General features: G+C 44.6%; 1 protein-coding gene across 5 annotated transcripts; it reads left to right on the top strand.

Annotated features, from left to right (window-relative positions):
• Positions 1–590: 590 nt before the first annotated feature.
• On the top strand, positions 591–6,770 carry LOC103641248 (ent-copalyl diphosphate synthase). Of its 5 annotated transcripts, none has more exons than XM_008664607.4 (12): positions 591–756; positions 3,373–3,464; positions 3,568–3,901; positions 4,008–4,194; positions 4,306–4,520; positions 4,612–4,732; positions 4,815–4,927; positions 5,086–5,312; positions 5,388–5,503; positions 5,584–5,682; positions 5,765–6,092; positions 6,201–6,770. In XM_008664607.4, exons 1-12 carry the CDS (start codon positions 666–668, stop codon positions 6,636–6,638), a joined length of 2,361 nt encoding a protein of 786 aa, XP_008662829.1. In that variant the 5' UTR covers positions 591–665; the 3' UTR covers positions 6,639–6,770. The 5 variants fall into 5 exon arrangements, with proteins under 5 accessions (XP_008662829.1, XP_020401260.1, XP_008662832.1 ...); XM_008664610.4 differs by lacking the exon at positions 591–756 and adding an exon at positions 1,089–1,604; XM_020545670.2 differs by lacking the exon at positions 591–756 and adding an exon at positions 1,255–1,371.
• Positions 6,771–11,449: the final 4,679 nt, after the last annotated feature.

Here is an 11,449-nt window from a genome sequence, read left to right as displayed (position 1 = left end):
AAAAATAGGAATCTCTTGTAAAAATGGATTTCTAAACTAGCACTTAGTGGGAGACCACCCATCAGATTAATTTGAGGTTCCAGGTTTTATAGTTATAAACATTATTTGTTAATCTTTGTTCACTCGTTTCTTGTGTGTAATAATTTATTTATACGATTTATTTAAGTATCATATGATGAAATTTATCTAAATTAATGTCATTGTGTACGTGAAATTGATATTGACACATACATAATTTGTATTTGGTTGTTTATACTCTGTTCGTTTTGGATTAAAGTCGACCGTTTTGACTGCTGCAGCTAGGGATGGGCGGGGCTTGAGCCTCTCCTACCGCTGTCAAGTCCATGGAGCTCCACTAAAGCCTCTCGTAAGAAGGGGTTTCTATACTACAGTGGTTTAGTTTAGTACTTTCCAATTTTTTTTCTGGCTTCGTCTCTGGCTGCAGCTGTAATTTATAGAAACAAAAACATCGTATAAGCAGTAGAAGCCGGTACGGCAAACAGGCTGATAACTGCTACATCAGTACTAATTTAATATGCTTAAGCCTACAGCCGCTTATAAAAGCATACAGATCGATGTAGTTTCTGCACCAAGGCTAGAGCATCCCTGTACAGAGTGGATTGTGATACGGTTAGCATCTTGTATCTAGCTAGCTAGAGTTGGGAATGCAGGCGTCACCCCAACACGTTCCGGTGCTCCGGGCATGGCAACGTCCTTCAATGCGGCCACAACGTTCTCGGCTTCGACGGCCTGGTGGTAAGTCTTATAACAACTATCTTTAAAATTTAAAATAGAGCTCTAAAAATTGAAACATGACTGCATTTAAAATGTTTTAGGGTCTCAAAATTTTTTTACTATAGCAATTAGGTATTAAATAATACTATTTAGGAAATAAATTATATTATTGGGAAATAAATAGCTATAGATTAAGAAGAAACAATGATAGAGATCTAATATATGGGGTACTATATTTAGTATCCTAGAGATCGAGATGAATTTTTATAAGATTGACGCTTTATGATCCTTGGTTCTATATTTCAAAATACAAACATTGTTGAGGGCCTCTCGCGGAGATGCTTCTTGTAATTGAAGTGCCGTCCATTTTTTTTTAGGATTATATTGCCAGTCGGCATTGCATCAAATCCACGAGAAAGTCAATAATTGGTAACTGCCAGGGGCGGAGGGCCCAGTATGGCCTACGCCATATCTCGGCCCATACAAACACCAGCCCATAGATTACCCATACAGCAGCCCACCACGTAAGAAACAGTCCAGCCCAGCTGGTGCCGTTCGCTTGGTGCTTCCTCCCTCAGCGCCGTTGTCCTTTGACCCGGCGCGGCGGTGCCCAACCTCGCTGCTCGTCCGACGCCCGTACGTCGCCCTTCGCGTCCTCCCTCCTTACTCCCTCGCCAAGTCGCCCGACGATGGATCTGCCGCGACCCCAGGCTCCCTGTTGTCGGCGCCCTGCAGACCTACGTCCTGCCCCCTGCTGCATCGATGCGCCCAGGCCCAGCGACCTGCGCGGCTGCGCCCCGGCAGCCGGCGCCCTATGGAAACCCTCCGCTTCGTATCCCCGTGCTGCCGTGCCGCCAGCCTCCGTGAGGGTGAGATCCCCTGTGTCCTTGTTCCTCCTCTGTTTGCACATTGAGATAAGAAGCTTAATGGAACTTTGCTGCTGTATTGATTCATGGCTAGTTTTCAGACATTAAGATATACTAGTTAGTATAGATACCACTTGCACCATTAGCTACCAGATTAAACAGCTCAGCCCGTAGATTGAGTAGAGCGTCCGCGTGAGAGGGGAAGGATGGCGGTACGTCGCCTAGGTCTGGGGTTCGCTTTTTTGCTGCTATGAAGATAACCAGAGCAGCGGCCCGTATGGATGCTGCTCCCTAGAGACTACATTTATTTCATAGCTTCTAGTTGCTAATCGCCAGTAGTATCACAAAAGAATAGCTATTCGTACTCCTTTCTAGTTTCTACACGAGAAGACAAAAGACAAAGAAAAAGCAGTCACCATTGAGGAAGAACTAGTGACCAAATTAGGAAGGAAATAAACAAAAATAAGACATGAAATCACCGCGCAGCCATCCGCGCGACTGCGTCCTGCACTCCTGCTGTCTGCTCCCCACAACTCCTCCGTCTCAACCTCCCGTGTCACCTCCCTCAGTCCACCCAGTCAACCGCGCTTCCGCTCCGCTACTACCTCCTGCCACCGGCGAAGCCCGGGCAGGCTGGGCTCTGGCTCCGCCACCGACTATCTCCGAACTTTTATATATGATGTTCGCACATGTTTTAGACAGTCAGAATTAGTTCATTTGCCTTGTTGGAAAATGTCTTGTATTTCCAACCGGAGGTATAAGAATATATTGCCTCTTACTACATTAAAACTATTGCAAAAGAGCATGATATCTAATAGCCGTCTCTAACCATGTTTGTTGTGTTGGGTTAGATTATCTTCTCGCTTTCACCTTTTTTTGGAATACAATGAGTTTATGCACTACTACCATACCTTATTTTCCGTTTCTCCTTCACTAACTGCATGCCAAGAGAAAGCAATATATTATACTCCCTCCGTTCATAAATATATGACACCATTGACTTTTTTAAAAAAACTTTGACCACTCGTCTTATTAAAAAAATGAGTTACCATTTATTTTTTGTGATTTGTTTTATCACTTAAGGTACATTTTTGAATAAATATTTTGAATGAGACGAGTGATCAAAGTTTTTGAAAAAAGTCAACGGTGTCATATATTTGTGAACTAAGATAATATATGGTCATGGTAGTTTCTTACAACATGATTCCATAATAGGATCGAATTTTGTTAAGTAGAGTGATACATCCTGCATCTCCAAATAAATCAGCTTTTATAGTTATCCTAGGCTCAACTTTTGTAAGTTTGCCCAAATTTATACTTCATTGTCCTAAACTCTTAGCTCCTAAGTACTATACTGAGTTCGGATTCTAAGCTATAGATCATTTTAGTATATAATTCTAGGATAAATTTGTTTAACTCTGATATTAAAATACAATGGTTTCTACGCTTCACTTATTGTGTTGAAAAATTCTGTTCTAACGGCAATACATGGACGGCATAGGTCTATGCAAAACGAAGGGTACAGACAAAGTTTATGATTAGATTATGAATGTACGGTGAATATAAATATACAAGTGATGCTCTCGACTTGGCTAGTTTCTCTTGTCTTCTATTATTACTAGGATCTCTTAGCCGCCGCCGCAGGTTCTTAGATCCTCCGATGATGACTACTATAGAGCACCTGCAGATACGCATATTAGTTATATATATATTTTCTGCAATCATCACAGTATCACTATATACTAGAGATTTCTGGTTCTTGATCAATTAGGACTCGTCGTGGGGGTATCATACAATAACGAGGCACCCGAAGCACCACCATCTATCAAACAAAATGGGGTGACCGCTGTACAGGGAGAAAATGTGCGTACTACTCCACAAAACTGCGCTTTGATCTTGCACACGGAAGAACAGGGTACTGTATGCATGCAATGATTTCTCTCTCAACATATATATTTATATTCAGCTCCACGACATCAGTGTCCGCGGAGAGGAGGATGAGCAGAAAGAGATGCTGCAGCAAATGACTGACGGAGTCAGAGCAATGCTGGGCTCAATAGGTGACGGTGCGATCAACATTTCTGCCTACGACACCGCATGGGTTGCCCTTGTTAAGAGCCTGGAAGGTGGCAATGGCCCTCAGTTTCCCTCCAGCCTTAGATGGATCGTTGAGAACCAACTACCAGATGGCTCGTGGGGCGACGAGGAGTTCTTCCTGGTCTATGACCGCATGATCAACACTCTGGCCTGTGTGATTGCACTTGAGTCGTGGGAAATCCATGCTGACATGTGCGAGAAAGGTACTGGTCAGTTTTCACTGTATACGTGTGCTAGCAAATGAGCTATAGGAATCAATTCCTAAAGAGTAAAGACGGTCAAAGTTAATGGCCTATATTGATTTATTAGGTTTGTCATTCATTCGAGAGAATTTGTGGAGGCTAGAGCACAGTGGTTCAGATGACTGGATGGTCGTTAGTTTCGAGATAACCTTCCCCCAGCTGCTGGAGATGGCAAGAGACTTGGGTCTCGACGTGCCCTGCGACGAGCCATCCCTGCGAGCTATCTATGCAAGGAGAGACGCAAAGCTCGCAAGGTATTTGGCGTGCAGTGTTATTATTAAATTATACGTAGATTATCCATATCTTTTATGAGATTGAATTTTGTGATGTGATTGATTCTCTTTTTTTATATTCCCTTGTTTTAGAATCCCTAAAGAATTACTGCACGCTTCACCGACAACTCTGCTTCTGAGCATAGAGGGAATGCCGGGCTTAGACTGGGAGAGACTACTGAAACTCCAGTGCTCCGATGGTTCGTTCATGTCATCGCCTGCACCCACAGCCTACGCTCTCATGCAGACCGGCGACACGAAATGCCTCGAGTTCCTCAATGGAATCGTCAGCAAGTTTAGCGGGGGAGGTACATAAACTAAAGGGCCCCATGAATTTCTTTCCTAAGTCACAGGTTTCAAGACCGATCATATCTTGTATTGCCTTCCATGAATATGCAGTGCCCTTTACCTACCCTGTGGATCTGTTCGAGCACTTATGGGTAGTGGACAGGATAGAGCGGCTGGGCATAGGGAGGCACTTCACAGGTGAAATCAAGGAGTGCCTAGAATACGTACACAGGTAAACAAAACAACAACCTCATCAACTGAAATCTTCTTCTTTGTTTTTCAAACTGTGGTTCGGGTAAAAACTTTGAGCACAGGTACTGGGGCGACGAAGGCTTGCCCGCCACGAGGGACGGTCCGGTCTCAGATGTCGATGACACGGCCATGGGGTTCCGTCTTCTCCGACTGCATGGCTACGATGTCTCTCCTTGTGAGTATCGTTATATATTTGTCACCCTAGATAAAGCTTCACTCACTTAGTAATTATTACTGAAGATCGTTCAGTACATATCATGGATCTAGACATGTAGTGTATATATACAGTAATGTGATGCGATGGACTTGCATGTTGCATGCATGCATATGCAGCTGTGTTTAAGCACTTCGAGCAGGACGGGGCGTTCTACTGCTACCCAGGGCAGTCGAACAAATCCGTGACTGCTATGTACAACCTCTACCGCGCTTCTCAGGTGGCCTTTCCAGGCGAGGATGAGCTCCGACGCGCTGAGGCATACAGCCGTGAGTTCCTCTGCCGCAGACGAGCCTCCGGGGAGCTCAAAGACAAGTGGGTCATCCCCAAGGACTTGCCTGGCGAGGTAACTAGCTAGCTAGTAGCCGCCATGTCCATGTGCATCTAAAAACCGATATGATATGGTAGACCAACATGGCAGGTCGCTTACGCACTGGACGTGCCGTGGAAAGCTAGCCTGCCGCGCATCGAGACGAGGATGTATCTGGAGCAGTACGGTGGTGCCGATGACGTGTGGATTGGGAAGGTCCTGTACAGGTACTCCAGTGCATCCATCTATCTATCTCAGAAAATTGAGAGAAAAGGAACAAAAAAAAACATTGCTTTCTTGTATGTAGGATGTCTCTCGTCAACAACGAGCTCCTCCTCCGGACAGCTCAAGCCGACTTCAGAAGTTTCCAGAGACAATGCAAGCTCGAGTGGCATGGCCTCAGAAAGTAACTAACTTCCCTATATATACATGTATATTTCATGCTGCTATCTATCCCCCAAACTAAAGCTTGTCGACGTACGATGCAGATGGGCCAGCAGGAGAAACCTCCAAGCATACGGCGTGACGTCGAACAGCACGCTGCGATCCTACTTCTTAGCCGCAGCCAGCATCTTTGAGCCAGACAGAGCGACAGAGCGTCTGGGATGGGCTCGCACGGCGGTGCTCGCCGAGGCCGTCTCCTCCTGCCTCCGAGACGGTCGTTGTAGCCGTGCCGACGGCATGCTGAGGGAACTGACCAGCGGCATCCACCTACGCAACGACGATAATCCGGCAGCCAGCTTGGTGCATGCTCTCCATGAGCTCATTGGCCTCCTTGCATTCGACAATGCTTCCTACAACAGCCTTCTTGATGCCGTACGTACCCAGAAAACAGCACACTGAAACTACATCGTGTCCGGTCGATAGACATCCTTAATTACCACAACGAACTCATGTCACCTGTGCAAACTGTTGTTGCTGCAGTGGAAGCAATGGCTCGCCATGTGGACCGCCCAGGGACACGAAGGGAGCGTAGCGCTGCTGCTGGTTCGCACAGTGGAGATATGCTCCGGCCGGAGGCGTAGCGCCTCTGCCACCGACGATGGCCAAGCACACAGCCTCTCCGAGTACTCCCAGCTCGAGCAGCTCACGTCCTCGGTATGCAGCAAGCTTGCTGCAGCAGGCACCGGAGATGGAGACGACCTTTCCCCGGCAAGTGTGGAGGACGCAGCAGATCGCCACCGTGTGGATCTGGAGATGCAGACGTTGGCTCGGTGCGTTCTCCGGAGCCGCAGCAGTATCGACGCAGTGACCAGGCAGACGTTTCTCCATGTCGCGAGGAGCTTCTATTACGTCGCTCATTGCTCAGCTCGAACGGTTGATGCCCACATCTCCAAGGTCTTGTTCGAGGATGTCGTGTAGCCACCGTTTGGGCCTCGTTTTGTATCTTTAAAGCAGTGTTTGGTTCCAGCCAGATTTAGTCTCGGCCAAATCAAATGTTTGAATGGTAATTACATGTATTAAATATAGTCTAATTATAAAACTAATTACATATATAAAGACTAAAAGACGAGATAAATCTACTAAATCTAACTAAGACTATATTTAGTTCTCATATATAATATTCAAACATTTTATGTGATATAAACTAAATTTTAGTTAATAAAATCAAACACCTGCTTAATCGCCGTCTATCATGTGATTACATGAAGGTGTGTTAAATTGTTAACCATCTAAGATATTATTGTACCCCCGAGAGATAACTCTTCCTTTTTTATAGCTTTGTGGAAAATGATGACACTAGCTAAATGTATCTCCCTTTTTCTAACCAGATATCGTGACATATATAATAGATCCGAGGCAGGGATAGCGTGATACTATGCATACAACGATGCCAGACTTTCATGTTAATCTCTACTGCTTATTAAGGCTATAAGGGTAACCTGCCTCTGACTATTCTGCCTTCCATCAATTTCAACCGTCTAATGTCTCGTGAAGCCTCCTCCGTCCGATTAGCGCGCTCTCTCCCCCGACGCCCACCCGCCCATGATCCCTCGTCTCCCACCAGCTTGCCCTACTTCCTCATCCCCCGATCGTCTCACCTCACCACCGCGCTCTGCGCCTCCAGCACCAAGAGCCAAGGAAGGCCAGAGGCAGGGGGTTGTGAACCTCGCCCTCGCTGTGTCGCAATGGAGCTGTTGACCAAGGCGCCCGTGGTGGACTGCTCCGGGAAGATGCAGAAGCAGCGACAACGAGGGTCCGTGCTGGGCTCCTTCGTCGTGGGCGCAGGTGAATCTCCTACACCCATGTCCCTGATTTCGCCCACCGCCAACGCTGCCCCGGCCTCGATTTCGCTGCCGCCAACCGTCTGATCCACCCCCCATCGCCGATGAACTGCTCGTTGCCTCCCCCGCTGCGGAGTTCAGGTGGGAGCAGGTTTTGCATCCCCTCGGCCGCCGCCTTAGAAGCCCGGATCCCGAGTGGGAGGTGCCCGCCGGCCGCGCCGCTGAGGAGGGGTTCGTGTACAACTCCCACCACAGAGACAGAGAGGAGGAAGAGTGGCAGATTCATCGAGTTTGGATTGATTTTTCCTTTCCTTGTAAGAACCCCCTCGCGATTTGCTCTTGTTGCTAGCGTGCTGCACTGCTGCTCATGTGGCAGGGAAGTTTTCGCCTTGGTGGTGCTGGACATGCGTGGAGGGCAGATTCATTGAGTTTGGGTTGATTTCTTCCTTTGCTGGTAAGAACCTATTATCTTTGCTTGTACAACTTGTTCTGTAATTGTAATTGGATGAATTGCTCCAAGAATCTGTTTTCTTGGTCTTGGCTTTCGTTGTTCTTGATAAGGCCAAATCTGGACCTCTCTTTCTGAGATGGACTCTCCAACCTGTCAATTCTTTCTTTGTTGTGGTGGATTCATGTGCAGCTACCAATTTAGTTTATGTTCCAAAAATGTTTCACCCAACCCTGCTCCCTAGGGCTACAAATTGCATCAATTTGTATATCTGTTTGATCCTAGCCTTTAATACCTGGTTCTGATGGGATTTCTCATGCAGTTCCATCTGGAGGAGGCGTTGGAGAGGAGGCTATGTAGGTGACTGAAACTTTACCAAAAACATGCATATGATATATTGCATTACTATTTCTTGCATTCTTCTTGGCCAGTTCAAGCTTCTGTTAATATAGTATTCTTATTTACTCATGATGCTTTTTCGGTGGTTTTAAGTGGGGATTGCACATGCTCATAGTTTTGATTGATTTGGGGAGCAACATCTTCAACAAAAGAAATGATGTGATTAGTTATGTTGACGAACATGTTGTTTTGTGTTACTATAAACTAAAGGGTCATATGTGGATGTCTCAATTACAATTGTTACTTCTTGTCATGATGCTACTGCTACTAAATTAGGATTGGTATGGCTTGAGTTATTTGCTTAGTAATAGCCACATAAACATATGGTCAACTAGAATTATTTGCTTAGCATGGTTTAGTTCTTCATTAGGGTCATTCTGCATGCTTTTGATCGGGGCACAAAAATGTTTAGTAATGGGACAGGACATCATACAATGAATGGCAAAGAAAGTATTTATGCATAAAATTGCTATGCCTTTGTTTCTCGTTATTTCTGGATGGAATTGTTTCATGGTTTGCAGACCCTCATAATATATTTATTTATGATTTATGAAATGAGGTCTATCTTTTACTATTTGTAAATTTAGATGCAATTAGTTATTATCCTATTACACTAAAAGTATTTTGTTCTAATTATAATGGTTGGAGCAGAGTTGGTGGATTTTAATCATAATATATCTTGTCGGATCCCTTATTTTCTATTTGGTATTCACTAACAGCTTTACGAGCTGTTTTTTTGTTCAACATCCTTCTTCAAAACAGTTTAATGGCTTCATTGCTGGAGCTTCTTTATTATCCTCTCACAAAGGAATGAGGATCACAAAGGAAGATGAGAGAGGTGAAGCTGAAAAATGTAGCTTTGCACAGCTCTCACTTATTCCCCTATGTCATGTATGAAGCTATTGGTAAAGTTGTTTTGTCAAAAAAATCCAAAACTGATCAGCTTCACTAAGAAAGTTGCTCATGACGAAGCTTAACTGTGTCAAATGAGGCTTTATTTGTCCAATATCTTAGCTATTGTTTGGTAATTTAGATCATATGACATGCTTGGTGGAAATGTGTACGTGAAATCTAGATGTAGGTTTTTCTAGGGCAACCCACTGACCCAACACCCAATTTGCAAAAACTAGCCCTAAATGGAAGAAACTTTTACCTTCTTCATTTCTCTCAAGCTTCCAAGCAGACAACAGTTGCTCCTTCTGTTTTATAATTTTATAGCCATTTTTCTATTTTATAGTTTCATGTTTGTGTCAATAGCACAGGGCTCTATATTTGGACATGTCATTTACATTTCTAGGTGGTTTATACAATTAGATAGTTTCATTTTTTGTATCAGTAGCACAATGCTCTCTATTTGGACATGTCAGTTACATTTCCAAGTGGTTTGTACAATTAGATAGTTTCATGTTTGTGTCAGTAGCAAAGTGCTCTATATTTGGATATGTCATTTACATTTCTAGGGTGTGTGTTATTATTGCAAGTGCTCTATATTCTCATTCACTTACTTTGTACAATCATATATATTATAGTCTGTTGGTTCCCTGCAATGTCACTGCCCTGTAATGTCACTTAATTTTTGGTTCATACATAGCAAAAGTTTATTTGGACCTTTGTCCTTTAGCTTTTACTGTGTATACAGTTGCCATGTTCAGAATACTTCATTATGTAAATTATGGTTTGGCAGTCATATTAGCAGCTCGTTTTATCTTTTATTAGTTGATTCCTGAATTTTTTATTTGTACCTTACCAACTTTCTGAATTGTGATGATTTACTATTCCTGGAACCTGACTTTTCAACAATAGCAAATTGTATTGACATGTGATTTGAATGTCAAAATTTATATATAGTCTGCTTTTTGATCTACATTGTCAGGTTGCTGAATTGTTTCTGCTTTGGTGGTAAAAATAAGCGAGGTAACTTCTAAAGTTGCGCATGTATAAAAGTTAAAAATAACTGGTGTTCTAGACTGCAGCTTAGCTTGGGTTATTCTCGCCGTTTTGGCATAGTCTCATTTGCGTATTTAGGTATTATTAATAAGTGCATATCTCAAATTTCTATGAACTCAGGTTTCTGATGTTTTAATCTAGAATGTGTATATAGATTGTGTGCTAGCTTGCTTAGCATAGAGATATGTATTATCATGCAGAAACCTCCTACATGCTTCGGAAGGTAGACTTTTTGTGTAGTTATACCCCTAAAAAGTAATGGAGAAATTTCACAAAATACTGGTGAAGAGAACCTTTCCACCTTAAATCAAGAGCATTTTTATAAATATGAAAATGGACAGACAGGAAGGCACAACTCAGTAAACTAATGGCCAAAACATTTGGTATCTAGGAAAGCAAGCAACTTTTTGTTGCTTTCCTTGATTTTCGCCTTTCCTTTCCTTGATTCTCAGTAAGGGTCTAAAAGCCAAGCAACTTGATTCACAATCTCTACTACTCTATAAGACTCTAACGTGGGCGTCCACAGTTGTGTCATGCCCCGCCTGCGCATGCCCACCCCCGCAACGCTGATCCCCCCCCCCACGCAGATCCCGCCCTCTGCTCCCACCACCGCCGCATGCGCCCCTGGGCGATGCCCCCACACCTCCCTCCCACCGCATCCTCCTCGGCACCTCACAACGCTCTCGCTCCTCTTCACGCAAACTGTAGCCTCCTCTGTCCCCGTCAGTCAGTCACTTGACACGACCAAGCTCGCAACGATGCAAGTTCTCTACTCTCAATGCTTTCAGATCTAGCGTTCTGCTAGGCCATCGTAGTTCCCTCGCAATGCAGCCGGAGCATCGCCATGGTGAACCCCTTCTGCCTCCCCTCCTCTGGCACCGACGGCTGGGGTGGAGGTGAGGCGAGGACGAGGATGCCTCACCACAGGGATGCAGGAGGGTACCGAATCCCTCGCAGGCGGTCTGCCGGGATCGAACGACACAACCGAAGCCGCGGAGGGCAAGCTTGTGCCGACAACGGAGTCAAAGAAGTGGAGGGTTTCCCATCTCCTGATCTCATCCCATGCCATGATTCAGGCCATCCACAACCTCATTGACTCGAGCAGTTTCTCGGAAGCTTCCTTTAGGTATATATTCTTAGCCTTTTGAGAACAG

The sequence above is a fragment of the Zea mays genome, chromosome 10, assembly GCF_902167145.1.
Source record: "Zea mays cultivar B73 chromosome 10, Zm-B73-REFERENCE-NAM-5.0, whole genome shotgun sequence".
Classification (NCBI taxonomy): Eukaryota; Viridiplantae; Streptophyta; class Magnoliopsida; order Poales; family Poaceae; genus Zea; species Zea mays.
The sequence above is the reverse complement of the archived record's forward strand: the minus strand, read 5'-3'. Positions and strand labels throughout refer to the sequence as shown.

What these genes read in the sequence shown, in the direction of transcription:
- LOC103641248 (XM_008664607.4), top strand. Translation starts at nt 666, where the DNA reads ATGCAGGCGTCACCCCAACACGTTCCGGTGCTCCGGGCATGGCAACGT. An exon ending in TGCTGACATGTGCGAGAAAG is followed by an intron (nt 3,902 to 4,007) that starts GTACTGGTCAGT and finishes TTGATTTATTAG; the next exon opens with GTTTGTCATTCATTCGAGAG. An exon ending in GAGTGGCATGGCCTCAGAAA is followed by an intron (nt 5,683 to 5,764) that starts GTAACTAACTTC and finishes CGTACGATGCAG; the next exon opens with ATGGGCCAGCAGGAGAAACC.